Here is a 24,740-nt window from a genome sequence, read left to right as displayed (position 1 = left end):
ACTGTCTCCACTGGGAGCCAGTGTTCAGAAAGGTTGGCCTGTTTGAGGGTGGGCCCCCGGGAGCTCGAGAAAGATGACCCAGGGTTCAGATCCCAGCTGTGCTGTGGACGAGCGAGTCCTCCAGGTGGCAGCCCCGCCCCGGGCCTCAGACGAGAACCAGGGGAGCTCGTGTGAGGGGCACACGCCTCAAGAACCACAGCAGGACCTCTGTGAAGGCGCCACCATCCAGGCACCCGAGGAGCCACCTGACCACCCAAAACTGACCAATCAAAAGACACCCAGATGCGTCAATCCCACCCCACAGCCCCACTGGCCACCCTCTGCCCTGAGAGGCTGGGAGCGGCTGCCAAGAGCCTGCGCTCCTGCAAGTCATGTGCCACCTCTGAGGATGGCGGCTCTGAGGAGGGCCTCGAAGCAGAGCTAACACTCACATGGGGGTGGGCCAGAGGGACCCCACCTTCAGCCTGTCTGCCCCCAAAGTATGCTGGGAGCTAGAGGATTCCCTTAGGACCAGCTTGCCATGGAGGGCTGGAGCTGTGCATCCTGAGGATACGTTAAGCCATGTTCTCAGCCTGGATGTGCCTCAGCATCTCTCAGGAAGCTTCCGCAACCCCACTGCCGAGGGTGCACCCCAGGCCGAGGGCACGAGAGCATCTCAGGGAGGGACTTGGGCATGAGGAACCCTAAAGCTCCCCAGGTGATTCTAACAGGCTGAGGACCACGACTTAAAGAAAGACACGGCTCCCAGAACCCATGGGACCTGCCCACAGCTCCAGACTTGTCACCTGCCCTACCCACCTCCAATCCCAGCAGCCTGTGCAGGCAGACTGTTCCCAAGTCTTACAGGAAAACTTTAAAGTCAAACTAAAGGAAGCCCGATATATTACAATTAAAGCTAAGAATGCAAGCTAATCATTCAACACAAAAACAGAGGATGAGGATGAATGAAAACACCACCACATCTGGACCCAGCATCATAAAATTTCAAAGCTCAAAACACTTTCAGAAATGACTAGTTATTAGTGCTGACGAGTTGACTCCACTCCCAGTGCCCCGTGGACAGCAGCGCGGAACCTGCCCATCTCTCTGCGCAATCCTTCACCTCCTGGTGCTCTATCAGACGTGCTCTCCTGCTATTCACAGGGCTTTCGTGGCTGACTTTTTCCCAACTGGGTGGTCCTCCTTCCTAGTCTGCCCAGTCTGGAAGCTCTGCTGAAGCCCGTCCACCATGGGTGAGCCTGCTGGTATGTGAAGCAGTGGTGGTACAGCTTTCAGCATCACAGCCACATGCAGCCGCCACGGCGTGACAACCTACAACCGGATGGTGTGGTTCCCTGACCGGGAAATGAACCCAGGCTGTGGCAGTGAGAGCACAGGATCTTAACCACTGGATCACCTGGGCTGGTTTCAGAAAAGATACCTTTAAAATCACAGGAGTCAGACTGACATAAGCTTTCTTATTAGAATTAGGGGACACCAGAAGATAAGGAGGCAATCCCTTCCAAATTCTAAGAAAAATTATTTTGTACCTAGAATTCTACACCTAGCCAAACTGTCGATTGAGCATAAGCACAAAATGAAAATATTTTCACACATGTAAAAACTCTAAATAGTTTACTATTCACATACCAGACATGGAAAAATTACTTGAAGAAGTACTCCAGCAAAATGAAAAACGAACGTATAAAAAGAAAATTAAGGGGCCAGCCCAGTGGCACAGCAGTTAAGTGCACAGGTTCCACTTCCGCAGCTCGGGGTTCACCGGTTCAGATCCCAGGTGTGGACATGGTGCTGCTTGGCAAGCCATGCTGTAGTAGGCACCCCACATATAAAGTAGGGGAAGGTGGACACACATGTTAGCTCAGGGCCAGTCATCCTCAGCAACAAGAGGAGGACTGGCGGCAGATGTTAGCTCAGGGCTAATCTTCCTCAAAAAAAAAAAAAAAGAAAATTAAATAAAAGAAAAAGAGGAGGAAAAAAACAAACAACGGCACGTGGGTAGAAAGTAGGAGAGAATAAGCAGACTCTTTAAGGTTCTATGGATCCCGGTGCTTGGGAACCCCAACGTGCAGCAGCAGAGGATTTCAGCTCCTGCCCTGAGCAAAAGCCACTGCGTGGTCTACAGAGAGTAACAGCCACTTACTTATAACACTAACGCAGGTCTTTACCAGGTTTAAACTCTTGGAATCCATTTATTAGTAAAGCACATAAAACAACAAGAGTTACAGAACAGAAGGCGAAGATTATAAACTCTGACAATACAAATATATCGTAACAAACAAAAACTCTGAGGGAAGAACAAAGAGAAAGTGTGAAGTACTTTCAGTGGGCCAAACGTTTCCTCTTTCATAGCAAGTCCTGACCGACACTCGCGAGTTAAATAAACCAAGGAAGAACTAAAAGACACTGGCTGCTTCTAGGGCGGGGGCTTTTCCATTTCATCGGAGACCTTTCCGTATGCCTGAATTTCTTTTCACCACATGCTGGTATTCAAAAAGAATTTGTGATTACTCAAAGCAGACATTTATTCAGGAAAATGAGTAAACGGTTTTTCTGTCATCTAAATACAGTCTGTAAGGCTAGTTTTACAGGAGGTTGAGACAAGGGAGCTGAACCGCTCAACACAATTGCTGCTTTCACGATGCGATGTCAGGAGGTCTGAGGCCTTCTGCTCACCCTAAGCTGGACACACACACACACAGAGCTACAGACCGATTTTCCACACTGTTGTTGTTAGTGCCGTTGAGTGACCCTGACTGTGGACAGCAGGGCAGGACCCTCTCTGGTCTTTCTGCACCATCCTCTCACCTCCTGGCGCTCTATCAGACAACACTCCGCTGCTATTCACAGGGGCTTCATAGCCAATTCTTTTGGAAGTAGGTGGCCAAGTCCTTCTTCCTAGTCTGTCTAGTCTTGAAGCTCCGCTGAAATCTGTCATATGTATATAGATGCAAAAATCCTAAAGAAAACTGAATGACTCCATTGTACAAAATACTGCCATTGCCACTGCTGGTTTGTTCTCACACTGCAAGAATGGCTCATGTTAAGGGAAACACTCACGTAATTTACTACATAAAAATGTTACGTAAAATAACAGTCACCTTAACGGATACCTAATGGACATTTAATAAAATTCTATACTGATACCTCATTTTCTGAAGGCTTATTACTAAGTGATGAATTGTACATCAACTTGACAAAAAGGTACCGCTCAGAAAGCAAGAGTAAACATCATCCTTAACACGGAAACACTAGAATCACGCCACTGAGTCAGGACACCAAGATGCTGCACTAATGTTACGCTATATGGCTCTTCCAGACTTCCTACCTTGACAAAAAATGTGAAAAATAAAGTATAAATCAGAAAAAAGAAACAAAAGGATAGTATTTATTCCAGGTTAGACTGCCTAAATGGGAAATCCAAGACAACGTGGAAACTATTAGAGCTGGATAGGACGGTGAGCCAGTAACCCTGCTGGTCCACCCACTCCCTGAAGTCCAACACTAGAAATGCCACAGACGCAAAAGACAATCCTCGTGGCTCTGAGCGCCCAACTTAAAAACTGCAGGACTCTGTATGGGAGACAGGAGGCTGCACCCTGTGTGGGAGGAAACCCAAACACCACAGCCCAGGGGCAAGCCAGGAGGAAGTTCTGGATTGTCCTTGCCTCCTCCAGCACTGCTGAGGAGAGCCGACTGCCCAGCCCTCCCTCCGTCACTGTGAAGCGATGGACAGCAGGTTCAGGGGCTCCTGCATGGGAACAGGGAGCACTCTTCTCACAGCACAGAAGACCAGCTAGCTCAGGCCTTCTGCTCTTCTCCTCGTCCACACTGAAGAGGGAAAGGAATCGCATGGAACAAAGGAAGACGGAAGGACAGATGGAAGGGAAGAAGGAAAGTAAGAGAGAGGGAAGGAGGACAAAAGCAGCATGGAAGGGTTATGTGAGGGGCAAGCTCGCCTGTATGAGGGGGTGCTGCAGGGGACTAAGGCAGGCGGTAAAGCTCGTGACAAGGAGGTTTCTCCATCACAGGACCCACCAGCCTACACTGAGATGTGCCAGATGAGGACAAGGAAAAGGTGAAAGAACTCACCACTGGCAGAGCATCACTACAGTCGTGCGCCGCAGAACAACGTCATGGTCAACAACAGACCGCACGTACAATGGTGGGCCCACAAGAACAGTGCCACACAGCCCAGGGTTGGAGAGGCTACACCATCGAGGTTTGTGTCAACAGCTCTGTGACATTCACACAAAGACAAAATCGCCTGACAATGCATTTCTCAGAGCGTCCCATTGTTAAGTGATGTGTGACTGTGCAAGAAATGTTTTTACAAATCCTTCAGGCAGAAGAAAAACAATGGCAGATGGAAACCTGGATCTAATCAAAGAAATAAAGAACACTGGAAATAGTAACTATATGGGTAAACGTGTGATTTTCTTTCTTATTATTTAAACCTCTTTAAAAGATCGTTGACTGTTTATAAACTAAGTTAACACCAATTACTGTGGAGTTTACAATACATGTAGCACTCCAGTGCATGACCCCAACAGCCTGGAGAGCAGGAGGGGAGAAATGGTCGTACCCTGTTGTAAGGCTCTTATGCCATACGTGAAGTTACATAAGAACATTTGAAGGATTGAATCTGATAAATTGAAGATATACACTATAAACCCCAAATAAAATAGCAAAACGAAGAATTAAGCTAACAAGTCAACCATGGAGACAACACAGAATTGTAAAAAATTTTGAGTGGAGTTCTGCTTCTGGCGTGACAACAGCATGGAGAGCCCCACAGCCTGCTCCCCAGCAAAACAGGTGAACATTATTTTAAAAAAAACAAACCACCAACCATTTACAGTCTCTGGAAATGGCCCTATGCGCATACAGCAAATAAAGAAATATTTCCTCAAGAAAATCTAGGAGGCCAGCCCCATGGCCAAGTGGTTAAATTCACACGCTCTACTCTGGTGGCCCAGGATTTGTCAGTTCAGATCCTGGGCGCAGACCTAGCACCACTCATCAAGCCACACTGAGGTGGCATCCCACATATAAAGAAGAGGAAGATGGGCACGGATGTTAGCTCAGGGCTAATCTTCCTCAGCAAAAAGAGGAGGATTGTGGCAGATGTTAGCTCAGGGCTAATCTTCCTCAAAAAAAAAAAAAAGCATGACCCAGACACCAGGTAAAGAGAAGGCACAGAAACTTCCTGTGAGAGTGTCAGATGTCAGATTTAACAAGGACTTCAAAGTAGCCATTACAAATAGGTTCAAAGAACTAAAGGAAACCATGACTACAGAAGTGAAGAAAGACAGGATGCCAATGTCATATCAAGTAGAGAATACCAACATAAAGACAAATTACTGGGGCCAGTTCCGTGGCTGAGTGGTTAAGTTCACGCACTCTGCTGTGGCGGCCCAGGGTTTGGATCCTGGGCACGGACATGGCACCGCTCGTCAGACCACGTTGAGGTGGCATCCCACATCGCACAACTGGAAGGACCTGCAACCAAGATATACAACTGTGTACAGGGGGGTTGGGAAGATAAAGCAGAAAAAAAAAAAAAGATTGGCAACAGTTGTTAGCCCAGGTGCCAATCTGCAGGAAAAAAAAAACAAAAAAGACAAATTACTTAAAAAACCGGACATTTTGGAGCTGAAAAGTCTAATACCTGAAATAAGAAACTCCCCAGAGGAGCTCAATGGCCCACAGTCATGCGTCGCTCAGTGACAGGGATACATCTAAGACATGTTGTTAGGCAACTTCGTCATTGTGCAAACACCACAGAGTATGTTCACACAAACCTACTACACACCTGGGCTGTGTGGTCCAGATGGTGTGGGGCCACTGTCCTGTATGCGTCATTGCTGAGCGAGTGCCGTTATGCAGCCGAGGCTGCATTTAAATCGGCAGAAGAATCAGCAACCTTGAAGACAGAGTGATAAAAATAACACAATGTGAAGGACAGAGAGAAAAGAGAATGAGCAAAAACAGAGCCTTGGAGAAATGTGGAACACCACTGAGGATACCAGTATATGTGTAAGCGGAACACCAAGAAGAGAGGAGAGGGAAATAGGGCAGAAAAAACATTCCAAGAAATAACAGCTGAAAACTTTCCAAATGTAGTGAAAAAGTTTATCTACACATCCAGGAAACTCAACGAACTCCAAGCAGAATAAACATAAAAAATTCACAACTAGACATAGCCAAGCAAAAACGATGAAAGCCAAAGACAAGCAAAGTCTTCAAAGTGACAAGAAGAAAAGGAAACCGCAATAAGATGAACAGCTGACTTCTCCACACAAACAATGAAGGCAGAAGGTGGGGAGCACAGCCGGAGGAAAACTGTTCACCAAGAACCCTCCATCCAGAAAAGCTGTCTTTCAAAAATGAAGGAGAAATTAAGACACTCCCAGATAAACAAAAACTGGGAGAACTTGCTACTAGCAGATCCACCTTATAAGAGACACTAAAGTAGGTTGTTTAGATTAAAAAGATTGACCCCAAGTGACTCCAGGGAGTATTTCAAATCCATAAAAATAATTAAAAAAACAAAGAGCACCAGTAAAGGTAATTATTACAAAAGACAATATAAATGCTTATTTCTTCTCCTTTCTTCTGTTAACTGATTCAAAAAGCAACTGTATAAAACAGTATGCAAGCAAAGTATTGTTAGGCCTACAACATACAGAAGTTCTATATCTGGCAAAACCATCTTTCAAAAATGAAGGAGAAATTAAGGCATTCCCAGATAAACAAAAGCAGACGGTCCTTCACTAACAGACCTGCCCACAAGAAGTGGTGACAGGAGTCCTGCAGGTGTGACAGGAGCACACCAGACAGCAACTTGAAGCCATAGAGAAAGCGGAAAACACTGATAAAGGTAAACATAAAAGCAGTGTTACTTTAATTTTAGTTTGTATTTTTTCCTATATGATCTCAAAGACAAATACATCAAACAGTGATTATAACTCCACGTTAGTAGGCACACACTGCAGACGTAATTTGTGACAACATGAAGTAGGAGGTACAGAGCTGGACAGCAGCAGAGCCTCACACACTATTGAAGCTAAGCTGGTGTTAATTCTAACTAGACTGTTATAAATCTAAGGTGCTAATTTAATCTCCACAGTATCCACTGAGAAAATACACAGAATAGGAAATGAGAACGGACTCAAAATGGCACACTAGAAGCAACCAATTAAACACAAAAGAAAGTACCAATGGCGGACTGAGGAACAAAAGAGATAAAAGAAATACAGAGAACAAATACGAAATGGCAAAAATCCTTCCTTGTTAGTAACTACTTTAAACATGGCTTACTTGCTCCAATTAAAAGGCAAAGACTGGCAGAATGGACTAAAAGAACACACGATCCATTTCAATACCATCCACAAGAGGTCTACCCAAGACCCAAAGGTACAAAGAAGCTGAAAGTGAAAGGATGGACAAGATATTCCATTCAGCTAGTAACCAAACGAGTGATGGGGTGGTTATACATCAGGTTTGTATTAGGCAGAATAAACTCTAAGTTAAAAATTGTTACAAGAAACAAGGACGTTATATAATGTCAAAAAGGCCAATCAAGAAGATATAACAATCATAAAACTATACACATCTAACAAGAAATAAGTGAAGCAAAAATGGACAGAATTGAAGGGAGAAGTAGACAGTTCTACCCTAACAGCTGAAGACTTCAACACCCCTCCTTAATAATGCACAGAACACCGAGACAGAAGACCAGTAAGGTGACAGAGGACGCGAGCAGCACTGCAAACCAACCAGAGCCAGCAGACAGACACAGAGCACGCCACCCGACAGCAGCAGCGCACACTCTTCCTAAGTGCACACGGGATGCTCTCCAGGACAGCCCATTTGTCAGGCCACAAAACACACCTCAAAAATGTTAAAATCAGGTAAAGTATCTCCTCCGACCACAATGGAATGAAACCAGAATTCAATAACAGAAGGAAAACTGGAAAGTTCACAAATAAGTGAAAATTAAACCACCAATGAGTCAAAGAAGAAATCATAAGGGAAATTAGAATATTCTTACAGATAAATGAAAATGAAAACACAACATATCAAAACTTATGGGATGCAGCAAGAGCAGTGCTCAGAGGGAAATTTACAGTTATACATGCCTACATAGAACAGATCTCAAGTCCATAACCCAACTTTACACCTTAAGGAGCCAGAAAAAGGAGAGCAGACTAAAACACACAGCTAGCAGAAGGAAGGAAACAATAAAGATCCGAGCAGAGATAAATGAAACAGAGTGTAAAAAACAACAGAGAGAATCAAAACAAAAGCTGGTTCTTCGAAAAGATCAACAAAATTGACAAACCTTTAACTAGACTAAGAAAAAAGAGAAGGCTCAAATTGCCAAAATAAAAAATGAAAGTGGGTACATCACTACCAACCTTAACAGAAGCTTAAAAGGATTATAAGAAAATATTATGAACAATTGTATGCCAACAAATTAGATAACTTAGATGAAATGGACGAATTTCTAGAAACACACAAACTACCAAAACTGACTCAAGAAGAAATAACGAATCTGAACAAATAAAGAGACTGAATCAGGAATCAAAACGTCCCAACAAAGAAAAGATCAGAGGGCTTCCCCCATGAGCTCCACCAAACACTTAGAGAAGTAACACCAATGCCTCCCAAACTCTTCCAAAAAACTCAAGAAGAGGAAACACTCAACTCACTCTACGAGGCCAGCATTACTCTGATACCATAGCCAGACAAGGACATCACAGAAAGAAAACTACACGCCAATACCCCTTATGAATACGTGCGCAGAAATCCTCAATAAAATACTAGCAAACTGATCCAGGAGCATTTTAGAAAGATTATACACCATGACCAAGTGCGATTTATCCCAGTAACGCAAGGGCGTTTCAACATACGAAATCAATCAACATAATACACCATCTTAATATATTTGAAGGGAAAAAAACGACATGATAATCTCAACTGATGCAGAAGAAAGACTGGACAGAATCCAACACCCTTTCACGATAAAGAAAAACACACCCAACAAACTAGGAATAGAAGGGAACTCCCTCGGCTCACAGCCAGCACCACGCTCGGCAGGGGCACACTGAAAGCTCCCGGGGTCAGAACAAGGCCGGGGGCCTCCTTCCCACCTCTGCTCCATGCTGTCCTGGGAGTTCCAGCAGGGCAGTCAGGCAAGAAAAGCAAGAACGCATCCGAACGAGAAAGGAAAAAGGAAAACTGTCTCTAGTCGCAGATTACGTGATCTTAAATACAAAAAACTTACCAAAAAACTACGAGAGCTAACAAGCAAGTTCTACAAAGTTGTAGGATACAAGATCAAGCTCCCAGAAAAATCAGCTGTTTTTCTGTACACTAGCAATGAACAATCTGAAAAGGAAATTAAGGACACAATTCCATTCACAATACTATAAAAAAGAAGAAAACACTTAGGAGTTAATTTAACCAAAGAGGCAAAACACTTGTAAACTGAAAAGTATAAAACATTGATGAAAGAAATTAAAGAAGATCTAATTCAATGGAAAGACATTCTGTGTTCATGGACTGGAAGATTTAATATTGTTAAAGGAATAGACTCCCCAAAGAGATCTACAAATTCAAAGCAATCTCTATCAAAATTCCAATGGTTTTTCTGCAGAAATGGAAAAAATGATCCTAAAATTCATATGAAATTGAAAAGGATCCCAAATTGCCAAAACAATATTGAAAAAGAAAAACAAAGTTGGAAGACTCATGCTTCCCAATTTCAAAACTTACCACAAAGCTACAGTGATCAAAGCACTGTGGTACTGGCATAAGAATAGAGTCCAGAAATGAACCCGTACATTTATGGTCAGTTGATTTTCAACAAGGATACCAGAACTTTCAGTGGAGAAAGAACAGTCTCTTAAACAAATGGTACTGGGACAACTGAATACCCACATACAACAGAATGAGTTTGGACTCTTACATCACACCATACACAAAAAATAACTTAAAGTGGATCAAAGATCTAAATATAAGAACACAAACTATAAAACTCTTGGAAGAAAACACAGGAGTAAGTCTTCATGACCTTGATTTGGCAATGGTTTCTTAGATATGACACCAAAAGCACATGCAACAAAAGAAAAAATAAATTGGATTTCATCAAAATTACAATTTTTATGCATCAAAGAATACTCTCGAGAGTGAAAAAACCCACAGAATGGGAGAAGATATTTGCAAATCATATATCTGATCAGAACCTAGTATCGAGAATACATAAAGAACTCTTACAACTCAAAAACAAAAAGACAACCTAATTTAAAAATGGTCAAAAGTCTTGAATAGTCATTTCTCCAAAGATGATGTACAAATGGCCAATAAACCACGAAAAGAGGCTCAATACCATTAGTCAGCAGTGAAATGCAAATCCAAACTGGAGTGAAATGGTGAGACACCATGTCATACTCACTAGGATGGCTATAAAAAAAAAAGATAAGAATTGTTGGTGAGGATGTGAAGAAATTGGAACCTCATGCACTGGGAATGTAAAATGGCGCAGCTGCTGTGGAAAAGTCTGGCAGTTCACTCTCCATAGTGAAACAGAGTTACAATATGACCTAGAATTCGACTCCAAGGTATATACCCAAAGAAACTGAAAACCAGTGTTCAAACAAACATTTGTACACAAATGTTCATACTAGCACCATTCACAACAGCCAAAAGGTGGAACAACCCGAATGTCCATCAACTGATGAATGGATAAACAAAATATGGTATATCTACACAAACGGTCTCTCTCTCACAAAAAAGAATGAAGTACTGATATATGCTACACCACGAACTTTAAATGCTAAATGAAAGAAGCTACTCACAAAAGAGCACATAGTATATGATTCCATTTATATGAAATGTTCACAACAGGCAAATCTACAGACAGAAAGAGAATTAGTGGTCGTGTAGGGCTGGGGGGAACAGGGTATGGAGGGGGATATCTAAGATACAAGGTTCCTTTTTGAGGTGAAAAAATGTTCCGAAATTGACTGTGGTGGTTGTACACATCTGTGAATATACTAAAAACCTGACTGTATACTTTGATGGGGGAATTGTATGGTATGTGAATTATATCTCAATAAAGCTGTTATAAAAAAAATAACGATTAATCCAAAAGAAGGCAGAAAAGGAGGAAAATGGAATAAAGAACAGATGTGACTAATATAAAACTAATTGCAAGAAGACAGACTCAAATCCACCATATCAATAATCACATTAAATACGACTAGTGTAAACATCATAATTAAAAGGCAGAGACTGTCAGATTGGATAAAACTGCGAGATCCATACGCTGTCTACAAGAATCCACGAGGGAGAGGGTACCCTTTAAATATAAAGACACAAATTGGTTAAAAGTGAAAAAGATATACTACGCTAGCACTAGTCAAAATAAAGCCAGAGCAGTTATAGCAAACAAACTCGATTTCAGAGCAGAGAATATTACCAGAGATCAAGAGGTTTATTTCATAATGATGAAGGGGTCAATTCTTCACAATCCTAAATATTAACAATTTCAAAATACATGAAGCCAAAATGGATAGAACTGCAGCAAGGAATGGCCAAATCTACAATTAGAGTCAGAGATTTCACTCTCTCTCTCAATAACTGATAGAGCAAGTCGACCCAAACAGTTCAAGTCTGCTGTATCCTCACTGATACAAGAATGCCCCCAACTCAGCCTGACTCACATTTACAGAAAACTCCACACAACACCAGCAGATACACAACCTTCCTGAGTGCACATGGAACATCTGCCAAAATAGGCCACGTCCCGAGCCACAAATCTTACCAAATTTAAAAGACTGAAGCCAAACAAAGTATGTTCTCTTATTACAGAGGAATTAAGTTAGAAATTGACAACAGAAAAATATCTGGAAAATCCCTCAAATGTTTGGAAACTAAATAACTCATAAATTAAAAACTCATAAACTAAAAAACTTTAAATAACTCATAAGTCCAACAAGAAACCAAAAAGAAAATCAGAAGGTATTTTGACACTCAATGAAAATGGACACAACATATGAGAATTTTCAGGATGTTGCTAAAGTGACAGAGGGAAATCTGTATCACTAAATGCCTATATTAGAAAAGAAAAAAGGCCTCAAACCAATGACCTCAGTTTCCACCTTAAGAATTATGAAAAGAACAAATTAAACCCAAAGTAAGCAGAAGAAAGAAAATAATAAAGATCAGAGTGCAAACAGAAAACAGACAAAATAGAAAAAAGAAAAACTATAGAAAAATCAATGAAACCAAAAGCTGGTTCTTTAAGAAGATTTTGAAAAATTGAACAAAAACAAATCTAATGGTACAGGAAAAAATTTTAAGAAGTAGAAGTGACCAATAATGATCAATCACACCAGAAATAAAAACACCCAACAGCTTTTAGTCAGGCTGAGTAAGGAAAGAATGAGTAGTGGCCTTACACAAATCCCTATCAAAGAATAAGAAATTCAGGTCTGCTGGGTTCCTAATGAGTGGTGAATGTTAAGTACCCAGGATTTGAACAACATAAACTATTTCAGTATACAAGTTGATAAGAAACGATTCATTACACTTGAATAATAAACTAAACATGGTCACTGACCTCCTCGGGGGGACGGAGAATCATGCCCTCCAATGACCACGAGGATACCGGAATCTTCTAACTTCACTTTCCATTTTTCAATGATAGTCATAGACTTGTCCTGAAAGCACAAGGACTCGGCAGGTCAGGAAACTTCCCTCAGAACAAAGGGGACTTACACCAGGGCTAAATCATCAACGGGAAGTTCATAAATACCTTACTGGCATCATTAAAGACCGAGAGCTCCATGGAGCCTTCGAAGTCCTGTTGCAGCACAGACCTCAAGCACTCGTCCAACCAGGCCTCAGCGTTGTGGACTGGGAGGATGACAGACTGGAATCACAAGAGGTGGATTAACAAGAAGTGTGAAAGCCAACCCCCTTCCACTGCTCTAGTTTACCTCCCCGTTACCACTTGGCACTGTGCTCACTTCCAGAGGGCAAGGCCCAATCTACAGAATCTCCCAGAACAGGGCTTCCAGGGAAAGAATATGCCCCAACAAAGAAAAGGTGTCTATGCCTTCTCCCCAAACTCTTCACATTCTTCTGCTCCGTGAGAGTTATTATGTCTGAGATTTCTTCCCTGAACTATTAATCTTTTGGATGCTTTTGAAAAGGAAACAAAAATCTGAAAGGCAACAAAAATTTTCCCAATTCAAGACAAATGCCTATGTTTTCCCATCAATGATCAGAAACATCATCACTTTGGTTGAAACAAGCATCTGTATCTTCCAGCCCAATCATGAAAATCACTGATTGGTCCTTTTCTTGGCGGTGATAGGCATTTTCAGTAAACCATGATGTCAGAGAAACTGCAACAAAGAAACCCTTTCAAGTCCCCCCACACAAGCTTTAACAAAGCATGAGGGGGGGTGCTGAGAAACTGGGAGGTGACCTCACTCCATCCCTCTCCTCCTTTGCTCTCTTAGCATAGGACAGCACGCAGCTCTGTCCTTTCTCATGGAGCCCAGATAAAGCAAACTTTTCCAAAGTATATGGAGTAAGCCCAGTGAAACCTGAGGGCCAATAAAACAACTGATTACAGGAATTGTCCTCATTTTGTACATTACCCCACTAAGCAACACAGAACACCCAAAGACAGAAATTACCGTCTGTCCTGACCCTGACCTGATACCTCATGAAGAGGAGCGGACAGATTCCTAAGCCAGAAACAGAAATGCAGATGGTCCAGGTGAGTGTACCCATGCATGTGTGCGTGCACACACAAACGCGCGTACAGGTATGTGCACTACACATCCATACAGAATGGAGAGAGGGTTCTAAAAATACTAAATCTGAATATGGTTATGAAAAACTCATCGATACAAACTTTGAAAACATAATTCAGTCAAGTTCTTTACTCTGAGGACCTGATTCAACAATGACATCCCTTCCTAAATTTACTTACCCACAAAAGTAACTCCCTCCATTACTTACATATTTACTTTGGAATTACTTTTGAAAGGGAAAGAATTTTTTACTGTTCTCAAAATCTACAATACAAAATACACGGGAATTTCTGTCAAAGGTGGGCCTTGACGAATCTCTGTCCACACTCCTCGGCTGGTGCTTCAACCTTGCTTTGGGTGGAGACGGTCACAGGCAAGACCATGAGAAGTGGTGTGGGACACAGAGGCCCCAAAGGGAGGGGAGGAGGATGGATGAGGGAAGGGGAGGATCGCTGAGGAGGGGAAGAGGGAGTCAGGAAGGGGAGGAGGATGAGGAGATGAGGGGAGGATCAGAGGATGGAAGAGAGAAGGATGAGGGGAGGAGGATGGAGGGAGGAATGGGGAGGAGTGGGGAGGAGTGGAGAGGGGAGGAGAGGGGAGGAGCGCTGAGGAGGAAGAGGGGGAGTCAGGAAGGGGAGGAGGAGGGGAAGGCAGAGGCGGCCCGCGGCCCCGGCACCTACCACGTGGGGCGCAGCGGGCTGCCCCCCGGCCTCCATGGCCGCGCTCTCCTGGGCGCCCGCCCCGCCCACGCCGGGCTAAGGCGCGTGCGCGGGCGGCTCTTCGGGAGGCGGGCCGAGGCGGGGCCGCCTCCGATTGGCGCAGAGAGACGTCGATCCGGCGGCGGCCCGCGGGCAGTGGAGAGGCGCGGCCTAGAAGGGCCGAGCGCCGGGAGAGCAGCTCCCGCGGTCGGCGCCTCGGTCCCGCGTGCCCTCTGTCGGCTCCTTGACCCCAGAAGTCCTCCCGCCTCTGGCGACTGCGTTGGTCAGCTTTGAACTCCTCGGTGAGGTCCGATGTTGTAGAAACACCTGGTTGTGGGCAAGGTGGGTTTGTGAGAACGGCGCCGCTCTGTGCCCAACCCGGTGCCCTTGCTGTTGTGTGGTTAAAGGAAGCCGGTGATTTCCTTTGAACTTATCTTTGACCTGCGCGGAGGACAAGGAGAAGCCTGGGGGCGGGAGACCAGGACACCTGAGACGTCCCCAGCGTCCGCAGTGTCCCCAATGTCCCCAGCTTCCCCAATGTCTCTAACGTCCCCAGCATCCTCAGCGTCCCCAGCGTCTGCAATGTCCCCAGCGTCTGCAATGTCCCCAATGTCAGCAACGTCCCAAACATCCCCAGCATCTTCAGTGTCCCTCACATCCCCAATGTCCCTCATGTCCCCAGCCTCCCCCGCATCCCCAACAAGGAAGGGTGCAGGCACAGGAGCCTAGGTGCACCCACTGGCATCCACTTTCATTTCTGCCTCTCTAAGCAGGAGGAAGGCGGCCGGGGCTTTGGGGCCACAGTGCTTACGGCTTAAAACACCCTCCCTCCAAGGAAAACTGCGGCCTGTGTGTGACTTCGTCCTGCGTGAAGACCCCTGATACCCCTAAGCCATCTCTTACCTTGCACCAGTGTGCCACCTGCATCCTGGCAGCTGTGTGACCCTAAGTAAGGTGTGCCCCTCTTGGTGGAATAGGGCTGTGGGGTGGCACCCAGTGACTCGTGTAAGCTGGGTAAACTAGTGCTAGCACACGTGCGAGCTCAACAAATGTGACCTGTGATTAGCACTGTGGTGCTGGCACACACAGAGTGTCCCCACTTGGGGTTTGTCCCAACTGATCTAAACTGACGAGCAAGTTTACAGCCATCACTGCCAGGAGAAATGCTTTACTGCCCAAAACTAAGATGAAATGCAAATCATTCTACAGACTTAACAATTACAGCCAAGCCAAGCTTCTGTTTAAGATCTTTTAAGCATCATTTCAAATGTGGTTTTTCCTTAAATTGCATCAATATTTGTAAAGCCTATTGTACAAGTGCAAACTCTTAAGTTGGGTGAGTGCAAATGCAACGTTATTTACAGTGGGACAAAGGCCATCTGAGAATTTGTTTCCAAGGACCTAAAGTTCTCCAGGGTTTGGTGTATTAGTTTCACTTTAAAGGACTGGGTACAAAGTTGCCTTGTTGCTCCCAGAACATGCTGTCTGCTTTTCAGCTGGAGCCGCCCAGTAATCAGTGGGAGGAAGCGATAAGGCTCCCAGGTGCTGTTGGGCACCACAGCACATGATATCAGAACTGGGTTTGGCTGCTCCTGTCCTGCTTCCTGTACATCTGCTGCCAGAAACTTGCTCTTCACTGCCTTCCCCCTAGTATAATTTTGTTGGAATCTGCTTTTTCCAAACATTCAGAGTGCCAAGAGGCACTTCGGAAATGCAGGGTTGTAGCTGGCCAGGGCCTGAGATGATTCCCTTCATTGTGGAACAATTCTCAACAGAGACCAGGCCTTGGGGACTGACGTCCCCCCCCCCACTCCCCGGAGAGGGACCCAGGGGGTCATGAGGTAGAATGAAAAGATGAATGGCCACAGGGCACCTGAAGGGGAAGTGATGTAAAACTCTGGCAGCTTTTGGCCTGCCCAATGAGACTTTATTTTTAATCGTTGTTTATGCAAACTGTTTGGTGAATCCTGGTTGTATTCAGAAGACTCAGTGCCCACTGCCAGGGTCTCCAAATTTTAAAACTCCCCGACAGCCCTCTCACCATGTTGGTGTAGGAGGCAAATATGTGGCATAGGTCTGGGCTCGGGGACACTGGGCCCAGCCTCAGAAAGAGTGCGTCAGTGAAGGGCGAGTTCAAGCTTCAGCAACAACAACCGGACGTTCCCTGATAGCCCACGCTGTAGGACCTCTCAGCAAGCATCCTTTCCAAGTTTCCTGATGGGACAAATCCCAGCAGAGCTCTAGCTCAACCTCCTCCAGCAGTGGATGCTGCTGGGAGGTCGGGGGTCACCCAACACCATGGAGAACAGCACGCTCGCACTGGAGCAGACTGGCTGCCCATGGTGGCCAGAGCACCCCAATAGTAAATCTGTTCACGAGGAAGCATCCAGCTATCTTAGTGTGGGACATGGGCTGGTGTCCTCTCACTCTCTTGTTTTTTTAAAGGCTAGTCGAGACTCACCGTGTTGACTTAAGAAGCCAGAGCTGGACTTCCTACCAGCCACAGGAAGTAATGAGATTCCCATCACAGGAAGCATTCAATTAACAGCTGGGCAAACATTTGGTGTGAATTTGATGGACTCACTCAAGTATCATGTAGAATGTTTGTCTTGGCCTAGGTGCCTACCCCCTCAGTCCAGGAAGCAGAGCCTTTCTGGGCTTTTACAGGAGGGTCTTTGATCCCAGGAAGCGAGGGTCAGGGAAGGAAAGGGGCAAGGGCAGCGTGCTCTGTGGACAGCATCCCCAACATGGGCAGTTGGAGCTGGACCTCAGACCTTCCCAGAGCCCTGGAGAGTTGTCCACCTGAGCGCGAAGGAGAGAAGCCTTACCCTTGGGGCTGTCACCTGGCGTCACCCCTTGGCGATTTACTCCCCTGCACTTCTGGGTGGTGACTGCAGGGTCTCACAGGTGTCCCCGAGCCCTGGGGCACACAGCACACTGCAGGCCAGGTGGGCCTGCCCAAAGCTGGGTGCAGTGGCCCCGGCTGGACTCAGAGTTAGGACCAAGAAGATGGGAAGGGCTGAGCAGGAGGTGCGAGGGGCCGATGCATCATCAGAGAGGCGAAGGGAACTTGAAGCAGACCCCAGGCGTCACCGTCAGTGGCCACGGTGTCCAATGAGCACGTGTGCGTCCTCCTGAAGTGATTTAAGCCAACTGCCCCTCGAACCCAGGGTGACTTACAGGTGGACAGGTGCCTGCAGGAGCTGAGGCCACAGCGCAGGGGTTTGGTGCCTGAGCACCTGAGGCGTGACTCAGACAGTATCAGGTGAGAGGCCAGGAGCGGCCAGTTGGACATCCTTCTAAACATTAACAGGAAAGTGTCATTTGCGGGAGAAGGGGCCTGGCTAAGTTCAGGTCTGACAGAACTCAGAGGAGGACTGGAGAAGCCAGAGGTTTGGAGGCGACCTCAGCACTTTGCGTGAGGCCTCAGGGAGGGCAGCCAGTGCTCCGAGGTCAGTGTCAGAGCTGGGGGCCGCCGCGCCTGGCCAGGAGGTTAGCAAGGAGCCCCCCTCAGGCCGCCTAGGAAGCAGTGTGCACTGTGGGGCTGGGTCTAGCAGTGGGGCCCCACCCCAGTAGCTCCCCTTGTATGGGGCAGAGTGAGAGTTTGAGGAATGCAGGGAGGGAAACGCAAGCTGTCCCTTCCCGTGAGGAGCCGTCCATCCCATCAGCCATAGGCAGGCCTCCTGCCGCCCAGGACCGGCCCCACGCAGTGATACTGGCCACTCACAGGTCACCAGGGCCTGAAGGGCAGGCAGGACCCTGACCCACTGACGGGGGAATGGCATGCAGCAGCCACCGAGAACTCAGTGGCCTCTATCTGAATTGGGGACAGTCATCCCCTGGCCCCCAGGGCTGCATCCCTGAACCCTGAGATCTGAGGCTGGATCTCAGAGCTTCCTTACCTGGCTTCTGTTGGGGGACATGCCTGCTGGGATCACTCCCACTCCTCCCCACAAGCTGGGCATGCCGGGAATGCACAGCCCTGGCCGCTGGTTACAGGGCCACTTTCATGAGCAGCCTTGAGGCGTAGGACCATGTTGCCCTCCAGGACGAAGAGCTGGCCTGCTTGCTGTCCGCCGTAAAGCTTGGAGGTCCTCTCCTTTCATGTACCCCTAGCAGCACAGCGTCTGTCTGGACACATTCCCATCGCCCCTGGGGAGCTGGCTCGGGGAGCCCATGCCCGCAGGCTGGCCCTCTGGCACTGCTTTTGCTGTGAGTAGCAAACTCCTTGATCTCCGACCCAGAAGCCTCATGTCTCTTGTCAGCGCGTGAGCATGTGGCAGGCCGTGTTGCTGCTTGAAGCAGAGCGAAAGCTTCGAGCCAGCAGTTCTGGACAGCATCCTGTGGACGTGCGCAGCTGGGGCCTGCCTCACAGCAGCCCGGCTGTGAGTACCACTGACCAGCACCTCTCTGCGGGGACTGGCTCTTGGGCCCATCTAGTATGAGGGGCACTAAGCTGCGAGAAGCAGCCAGGGAAATCAGTGTATAGAAGCCCAGCCTGTGAAGGGCCTTGTCCAAACACTGGCTCACTTCCGCCTTCATCTTTTAGGGCCTCCCCCACAGCTCGCTTCCTCAGAGACCCCACCACCCTCGCCCCAGTGCACCAGGTCCTCCCATCAGGTGCTCCCAGCACCGTCTCTCCCCTAAGCTGCCACCTCCGTGGGGGCAGGGATGGGCTTCTTGCCACTGCCAGCTTCCCAGGGCCAGCAGAGTCCAACAACGGTGTGAGCCGGCTGCTGATGCAGGGCCAGGAGGGGAGGCCAGGAAATGAGCAAGATGGTTCCCAGGACGGGCCTCAGGGTGCTGTGGGAGGTCCCAGCTGCTCTCCACACCCTCGAGGTGGACACAGATGCTGCCTCCAGGGCAGGCGCCACATCCTGGACCCACGGTCAGGTAGCAGGGCTCCTGAACTCACAGGTCCCGCTCCTTTCTTGCCAGCTCACCATGGTGCCTGATGCCCCGCAGGGCTTCTGCCTCGCCTCTGGGGAGGGAGCTCCATGGGGCTCTGCCAGCTGAAGCCTCCTGCCTGGAAAGGTGGCCTCACTGCATGGGTGCTCAGGAATGAGTGAAAGAAAGAAAGCGAATGAATGAATGAGTGCTGGGATAATGCGCCCTGGAGCCAAATCCAGAGAATGAGATGGTGTCTACACACAGATGGAGTTGGAGACCTAATAATAGTAGCAAAATAACTCAAAATCTTCAAAATGCCTTTTAACTCAATTTCACATGATAGGGACAGAAATTGCCAACAAACACTAGGTGTGTGCTGGCTGAAGTAAACTGCTGGTTCGGATTATCTGGTTGTTTTGATCAGCATGGACAGTAAAGTCAGGTGATAATTCAGAATTTATGTTGCCCAGGTCTGTGCCCGCCCCCGCAGCCCCTCTCCTGTGTGTCGGGGCTGCAGAGCGTTTTCTGCACTTCTCCTAGACCTGGACCACACGGCAGCCCTGGGCTCACGCTGTCCCCTCCTGGGGACTCTCCACGGGAGCTGATGGGGGCTGTTCTCTCACATTCCCTGCACAGGCCCTACTGTTCCCTGGACAAGTGAATGGAACAGTATCGAGGCTGCCTTTTGCCCCTCAGAGGGCCCTGGGAGCCGACCACCATTGTCTGCACCTGTGCTCGCATGGAGGGTCTCCTGAGTGGGGAGCTCTTCAGCTGTTGATCGGTGAGGGCAGTTGGCATCAGTTCTGTACATATTTCAAAGCTTTAGTATTCTATCCAAATGGACAGAACCCTAAGCAAACAGGAACAAGTTTAATTTTTTAAAAACAAACACTCAAATGCAGGAGTACTTTAGAACACGTCTTCTGAGGACAAGCCTCGCGTTCTCCACCGGCCTGTCAGCGTCACTGTTTGCTTCATGAACTAATGATACAGAAGAACAAGAAATGATGATACAACCCAGGGTATGGCCAGACTTTGGAAGAAAGGCATAGGCTCCTAAACACTGTCTCCTGCCAGTGCGTCGCAGCCTGAAGCTTTGTGCTCCACCAGTGAGGCAACAAATCACCAGTTTGCAACCAGCCCACCTAGAGATTTTGGGTTGTTCTGCGCCTGCCCACGGCACACAGGCTGGAAAACAAGTTAGTGTTTTCTCCTGAGAAGATTTACCGATCTGCAAAGATCTGTGAATGGCGGATCCATTAAAAGAAGTTAGAGGCATTGATGAGGGGCCCCACGCTGGCGCTCCGAGAGCTTCAGGTTTCCTGGCACTGGGACCTGGGTCTTGGCTGGGTTGGTGAGCCAGGGACTTGCAGCAGGCTGAGTGGGAGCAGCAGCACAAGATCTCTGTGGAGCTGTGCAGGCCCCAACCTCGGAGCCACGAACAGGTGAAGAGCTTGCATATGTGGCCTAGCCTCTCCGTGGTGGGCCCCTCGCTCCCCTTGCAGCTGAGGGAGGTTCTGGAGGCCGCTGCTGGTGCCTCTGAGTTGCCCCTGGCTGCTCCCAGGTGAGCTGGAAGCTACTCAGCCCCTGCATGCCCTTCCAGGTCCTGCCCCAACCTGCCACCCTGGGTGGCCTGGAGTGGCCTGGCTGTGGAGAGACGTCCCTTGACCACTGGGCACCCAGGAGGCCCCGAATCATCTCGTCCCAGGGCAGCTGCATTTACAGCCAGGTCCAGGCCCACGTGGAGAGCCCGGACAGCAACGTACACTGCAGGTGAGGGGCTTGAGGGGCGATCCCAGTCTGCTCGTCACAATCTCCCTTCGCTTTCACGTCCACCTTCAAAATAGAACTAACAAAGTGCATCCCTGAGGGGCGCAAAGGCCCCAGGGGGCGGTTGGGGCTGGGAGATCCTGGGGGAGCTGAAGAGGCAGCCAGGGAGAAAAACCGGCATGTAGATCGACTCCGCTGGACTCCGCAAGAGGCCCTCATGATCGCCTCTCAGAGAAAGGTCAGCTGGATGGAGTGGGTTCTGTGAACGGGACACGCAAGGTGACAAATGGAAGCGTCTGGGTAGGATCTGGTCAACGGAGCCTCGGGGGACATTCTTGTGGAGGGCCGAATCTGGCGGTCAGATGTGGGGCTGACATCACTCTGCACAACACCCAACGTGTCAACTTGGAGGGTGTGTGAGTCAGGAATCCTGGCTGGACTGGTTCCAACTGGCTTGGTTGTTGTGGGAAGACCGACTTCAGGTGCAGCTGGGTCCCTGGCCCCACCACCATCGTCAGGGCTGGAGCCTGTCTCTGTTCGTGCCAGCCTCTCTGGGTGGGCAGGAGTCCACTCTCCCCTGGAGGCCTGATGGGGGCTGGGAGCAGCAGAAGTTCTTCCCAGCATGGCGCCCCAAGTCAGAGGCCTTTTCCCCCCAGCTTTGGCAGACCTACTTTGCCAACTCATCCTGGGTTTGGCACTGAAAGTCCCAGGTCCTGAAAACCCCTCAGCCTCAGAAAACCGGCATCGTTGGTCACTGAGTCCCAGCAAGAACCAGTGGCTGACTGATGGGGCCTGGGCATGGCCAGTGCTCGGGGAGACATGGGGCTGTTTGATGGCCCCATGGAGAGGGAAGGGACCCCATGGAAAGGGAGGGGAACCCGTGAAGAGGAATAGAACCCCATGGAGAGGGATGGGACCCCATGGAGAAGGATGGGACCTCACAGAGATGGAGGGACCCCACGGAGAGGGATGGGACCCGATGGAGAGGGAGGGGCCCCCCAGAGATGGAGGGACCCGACAGATAGGGATGGGACCCGACGGAAAGGGAGGGGGCCCCACAGAGGGGGAGGGGACCTCATGGAGATGGAGGGGGCCCCATGGAGAGGGAGGGGACGCTATGGAGAGGGAGGGGACCCCCAGGGAGAGGGAAGGCACCCTATGGAGAGGGAGGGGGCTGGACAGACAGGACTAAGCCTGCATAGCCCCCCAGCAGGTGGCGACGAGGGCGCTCTAACACCCCAGGGTGTGGAGGTCCCATCATTCTCCTCGGTGACTGGAGGCTCTGGCCTGTTTCTGGTTGGCCCACCCTGGGAGAGTTTCCTGGCCCAGAATGTCTCATGGTGACTCTGGGTGGTAATGTTTGTGGCCATCATCACCTCTGCAGGGCCAGCCCTGCCTGGATGTGCCCCAAATTATAGACACCTCCTTTATCAGCCACACCATGGGGCATAGATGCAAGGACCACAGTCTGGGCTTCTGAGGCTGTGTCCAGGATGAGGAGCCCCAGAGTCCAGACCCAGCGATTCCTGCTGGGTCCCACCACCCTCACCCTGGTGAGGACACCCTGAAATGTCACCAACTGCCATTTCCCGTGGGATTCCCTCCTCTGCGCTGTCTCCATTTCCATGAGGAGCGCATTCCTTCCTAGCAAGAATGTTGGCAATAGAGGCAGTGGTTTCTCAGCCTCAGCTCTGGCCTTTCACTCTGCTGACCTTCTCTCTGCCCTGTCACTGCTGGTCCTGGCCCTGGCCCCATGAAGGAGTACACGTGACCTCCCCAGGCTCTGTCCTCAGGGTCTGGGCCAGGCGCGGCCGCCCAGAGAGGGCCAGTGGAGAGACAGACACACTTCACATGCTCAGGTCAGGAGGACCCCGCGGAGCTGCGGGCTGGCACCTGGCTGCCCCGCGTCCCGGCATGGGGCCTGAGAGTGACTGGCACTCTCAGGGCCTGCTCCCTGACTGTGAAGGGGGGTAACGGTGAGGTCACTGGATTATGCATCAGCTTCTTGTCAGCCGCTAAAATGGACAAACGTTGCAAAAAGTGGCAGAATGCCAGCACGGTGGGGTCGCCGGCATCCCTTCCTTCTGACATAAGGGCCCCCTTGTGAGGACCCCGTCCGGCTCTCAGGGCCCTCCTCCCTGGGGATGGCTGTTTTCACCCTGTGGACACTGTGAGCCCCGGGCATTGTCTCACTGGCCCTGCCTGGTCCCAGATGTGCGAGGGGATGCGGAGCTGGCTCCAAGGCCCCACCTCCCCACTCACTGACCAGGTCTGCCCAGCCCACTGGCCCCTGCGCTCTGCTTGTTTTGGGTTGTGTTAGGTCATTCGTGTCGGCCCCTCAAACCGCTTCTCAGGGAGATGAGCCACACACAGAGGCCTCTCACCAGCTAAGAACAGCGTCCCTTTAGTCCTTTTGGGGACGGCGTGGGGCTGGGCTGGGTGGGCGCGGCTCAGGTCTGAAATGCCAAGAAGTGTAACTGAGGCCCCAGGAGCGTGGGCTGTCTCAGGAGAGACAGCTGTTTTTGCTTTCTGAGGTTTAGTACTTCCTGCTTGGACATTTTTGGAAGTTCAGGAGACACATGGGGTTTAACTGAGGGAAACCTTCCCTTCCACGGGCGGGGTGCCCGGCGGGGATGAGGCAGTTTCCAGGTGGCTCTCCAGACTTGGGAAGGGCATTGTGACTTTGCTGGAAGCTCAGCCATCCTCCCTAACTTCACCTCCATCAGAAGGAAAAGATCCTCACGGTTCACCTAAAATGGCAATTTCTCAGGAAATGGTCGAAGCTGCTTACGATCCACGGAAATCACACGTGCAAGCAGGAGAATGGAAAAAACAAGGGAAGACGAGAGCGGATGAGAGTGTGTTCGCAAGCGCAGCCCCCCACAGCTGCCAGGCCCCACTGCACCGTCAGCCCCACAACGTCGCCCAGGGCACAGGGTCACGGCGCCCACACAGGGCTGGGAACCAGGCCACGAGTGGCCCTGCCCACCGCACCCACTGTGTGTGTGGTAATGACGGGGTCTCGCCCAGGCCCCTGTGAGAGCCGGAGAAGACCCTTCCTCAGAAGGTGCTAGAAACAGTGTGTGGCAGCCCCACACACTGGCCCCGCCCCAGGACACCGACCACGAGCTGGGGCCGGACGAGGGTCCATCCTTCCTGCCACCTCCAGACCCTTGCTCACCTGTGCACGCCACTTGGTCCTGCGGCTTCTCGAATCTGTTGCAAGTCGGGGACACAGGTGTCAGGGCTGGAGTCGGCCTCCTGAATCGGGCTCCACAAGGGGTCTCGCCGGGTGCATGCTCTTAGGGAGACAGTGCATAGAATAAGGGAGACAGAACGTGGCCCATGTGACCCAAGCCGTGGGTCATGAGGAGCAGGGCCTCAACAGCCAAGGGGCACTTCTCAGGGCTCCCCCTGCCCCGAGGGCCTCTCAGAACTCTGATCTCCTCGGGGCCTTTTGAGTAAACTTCTGCTGGAGTTAAAACCACTCTTTGCTTCAAAGTCCTGTTGAGCACCCACCATGTGCAGGGTTTGTGGGCCTGAA

The 24,740-nt window shown here is 49.2% G+C and overlaps 1 protein-coding gene and 1 long non-coding RNA gene across 51 annotated transcripts in view; one reads left to right on the top strand and one right to left on the bottom strand.

Moving 5' to 3' along the window:
* The window catches only part of B3GNTL1 (UDP-GlcNAc:betaGal beta-1,3-N-acetylglucosaminyltransferase like 1), a 136,048-nt gene extending 121,071 nt beyond the window's left edge, over positions 1-14,977 (bottom strand). For 18 of the 50 annotated variants that reach the window (XR_011523227.1, XR_011523228.1, XR_011523229.1 and 15 more), the window contains exons 1-4: positions 14,519-14,657; positions 12,827-12,943; positions 12,632-12,731; positions 5,404-5,502 (exon numbers count right to left, since the gene is read on the bottom strand). Coding sequence is in view for 42 of the 50 variants with exons in the window: in XM_070561263.1 (XP_070417364.1) it covers positions 5,404-5,502; positions 12,632-12,731; positions 12,827-12,943; positions 14,519-14,554 (352 nt within the window). In the remaining 8 variants the exon portion in view is untranslated. Of the gene's footprint in view, positions 1-5,403; positions 5,503-12,631; positions 12,732-12,826; positions 12,944-13,040; positions 13,340-14,017; positions 14,150-14,518 lie in introns of those variants that run through there. The other 32 variants (XR_011523231.1, XR_011523233.1, XR_011523232.1 and 29 more) reach the window with 11 other exon arrangements.
* LOC139073984 (uncharacterized) lies at positions 14,743-18,196 on the top strand. The gene is made up of 2 exons (XR_011523236.1): positions 14,743-14,878; positions 15,310-18,196. It is a non-coding gene; the product is annotated as an uncharacterized lncRNA (long non-coding RNA).
* Positions 18,197-24,740: the final 6,544 nt, after the last annotated feature.

Source organism: Equus przewalskii, chromosome 10 (genome assembly GCF_037783145.1).
Source record: "Equus przewalskii isolate Varuska chromosome 10, EquPr2, whole genome shotgun sequence".
Classification (NCBI taxonomy): domain Eukaryota; kingdom Metazoa; phylum Chordata; class Mammalia; order Perissodactyla; family Equidae; genus Equus; species Equus przewalskii.
The sequence above is the reverse complement of the archived record's forward strand: the minus strand, read 5'-3'. Positions and strand labels throughout refer to the sequence as shown.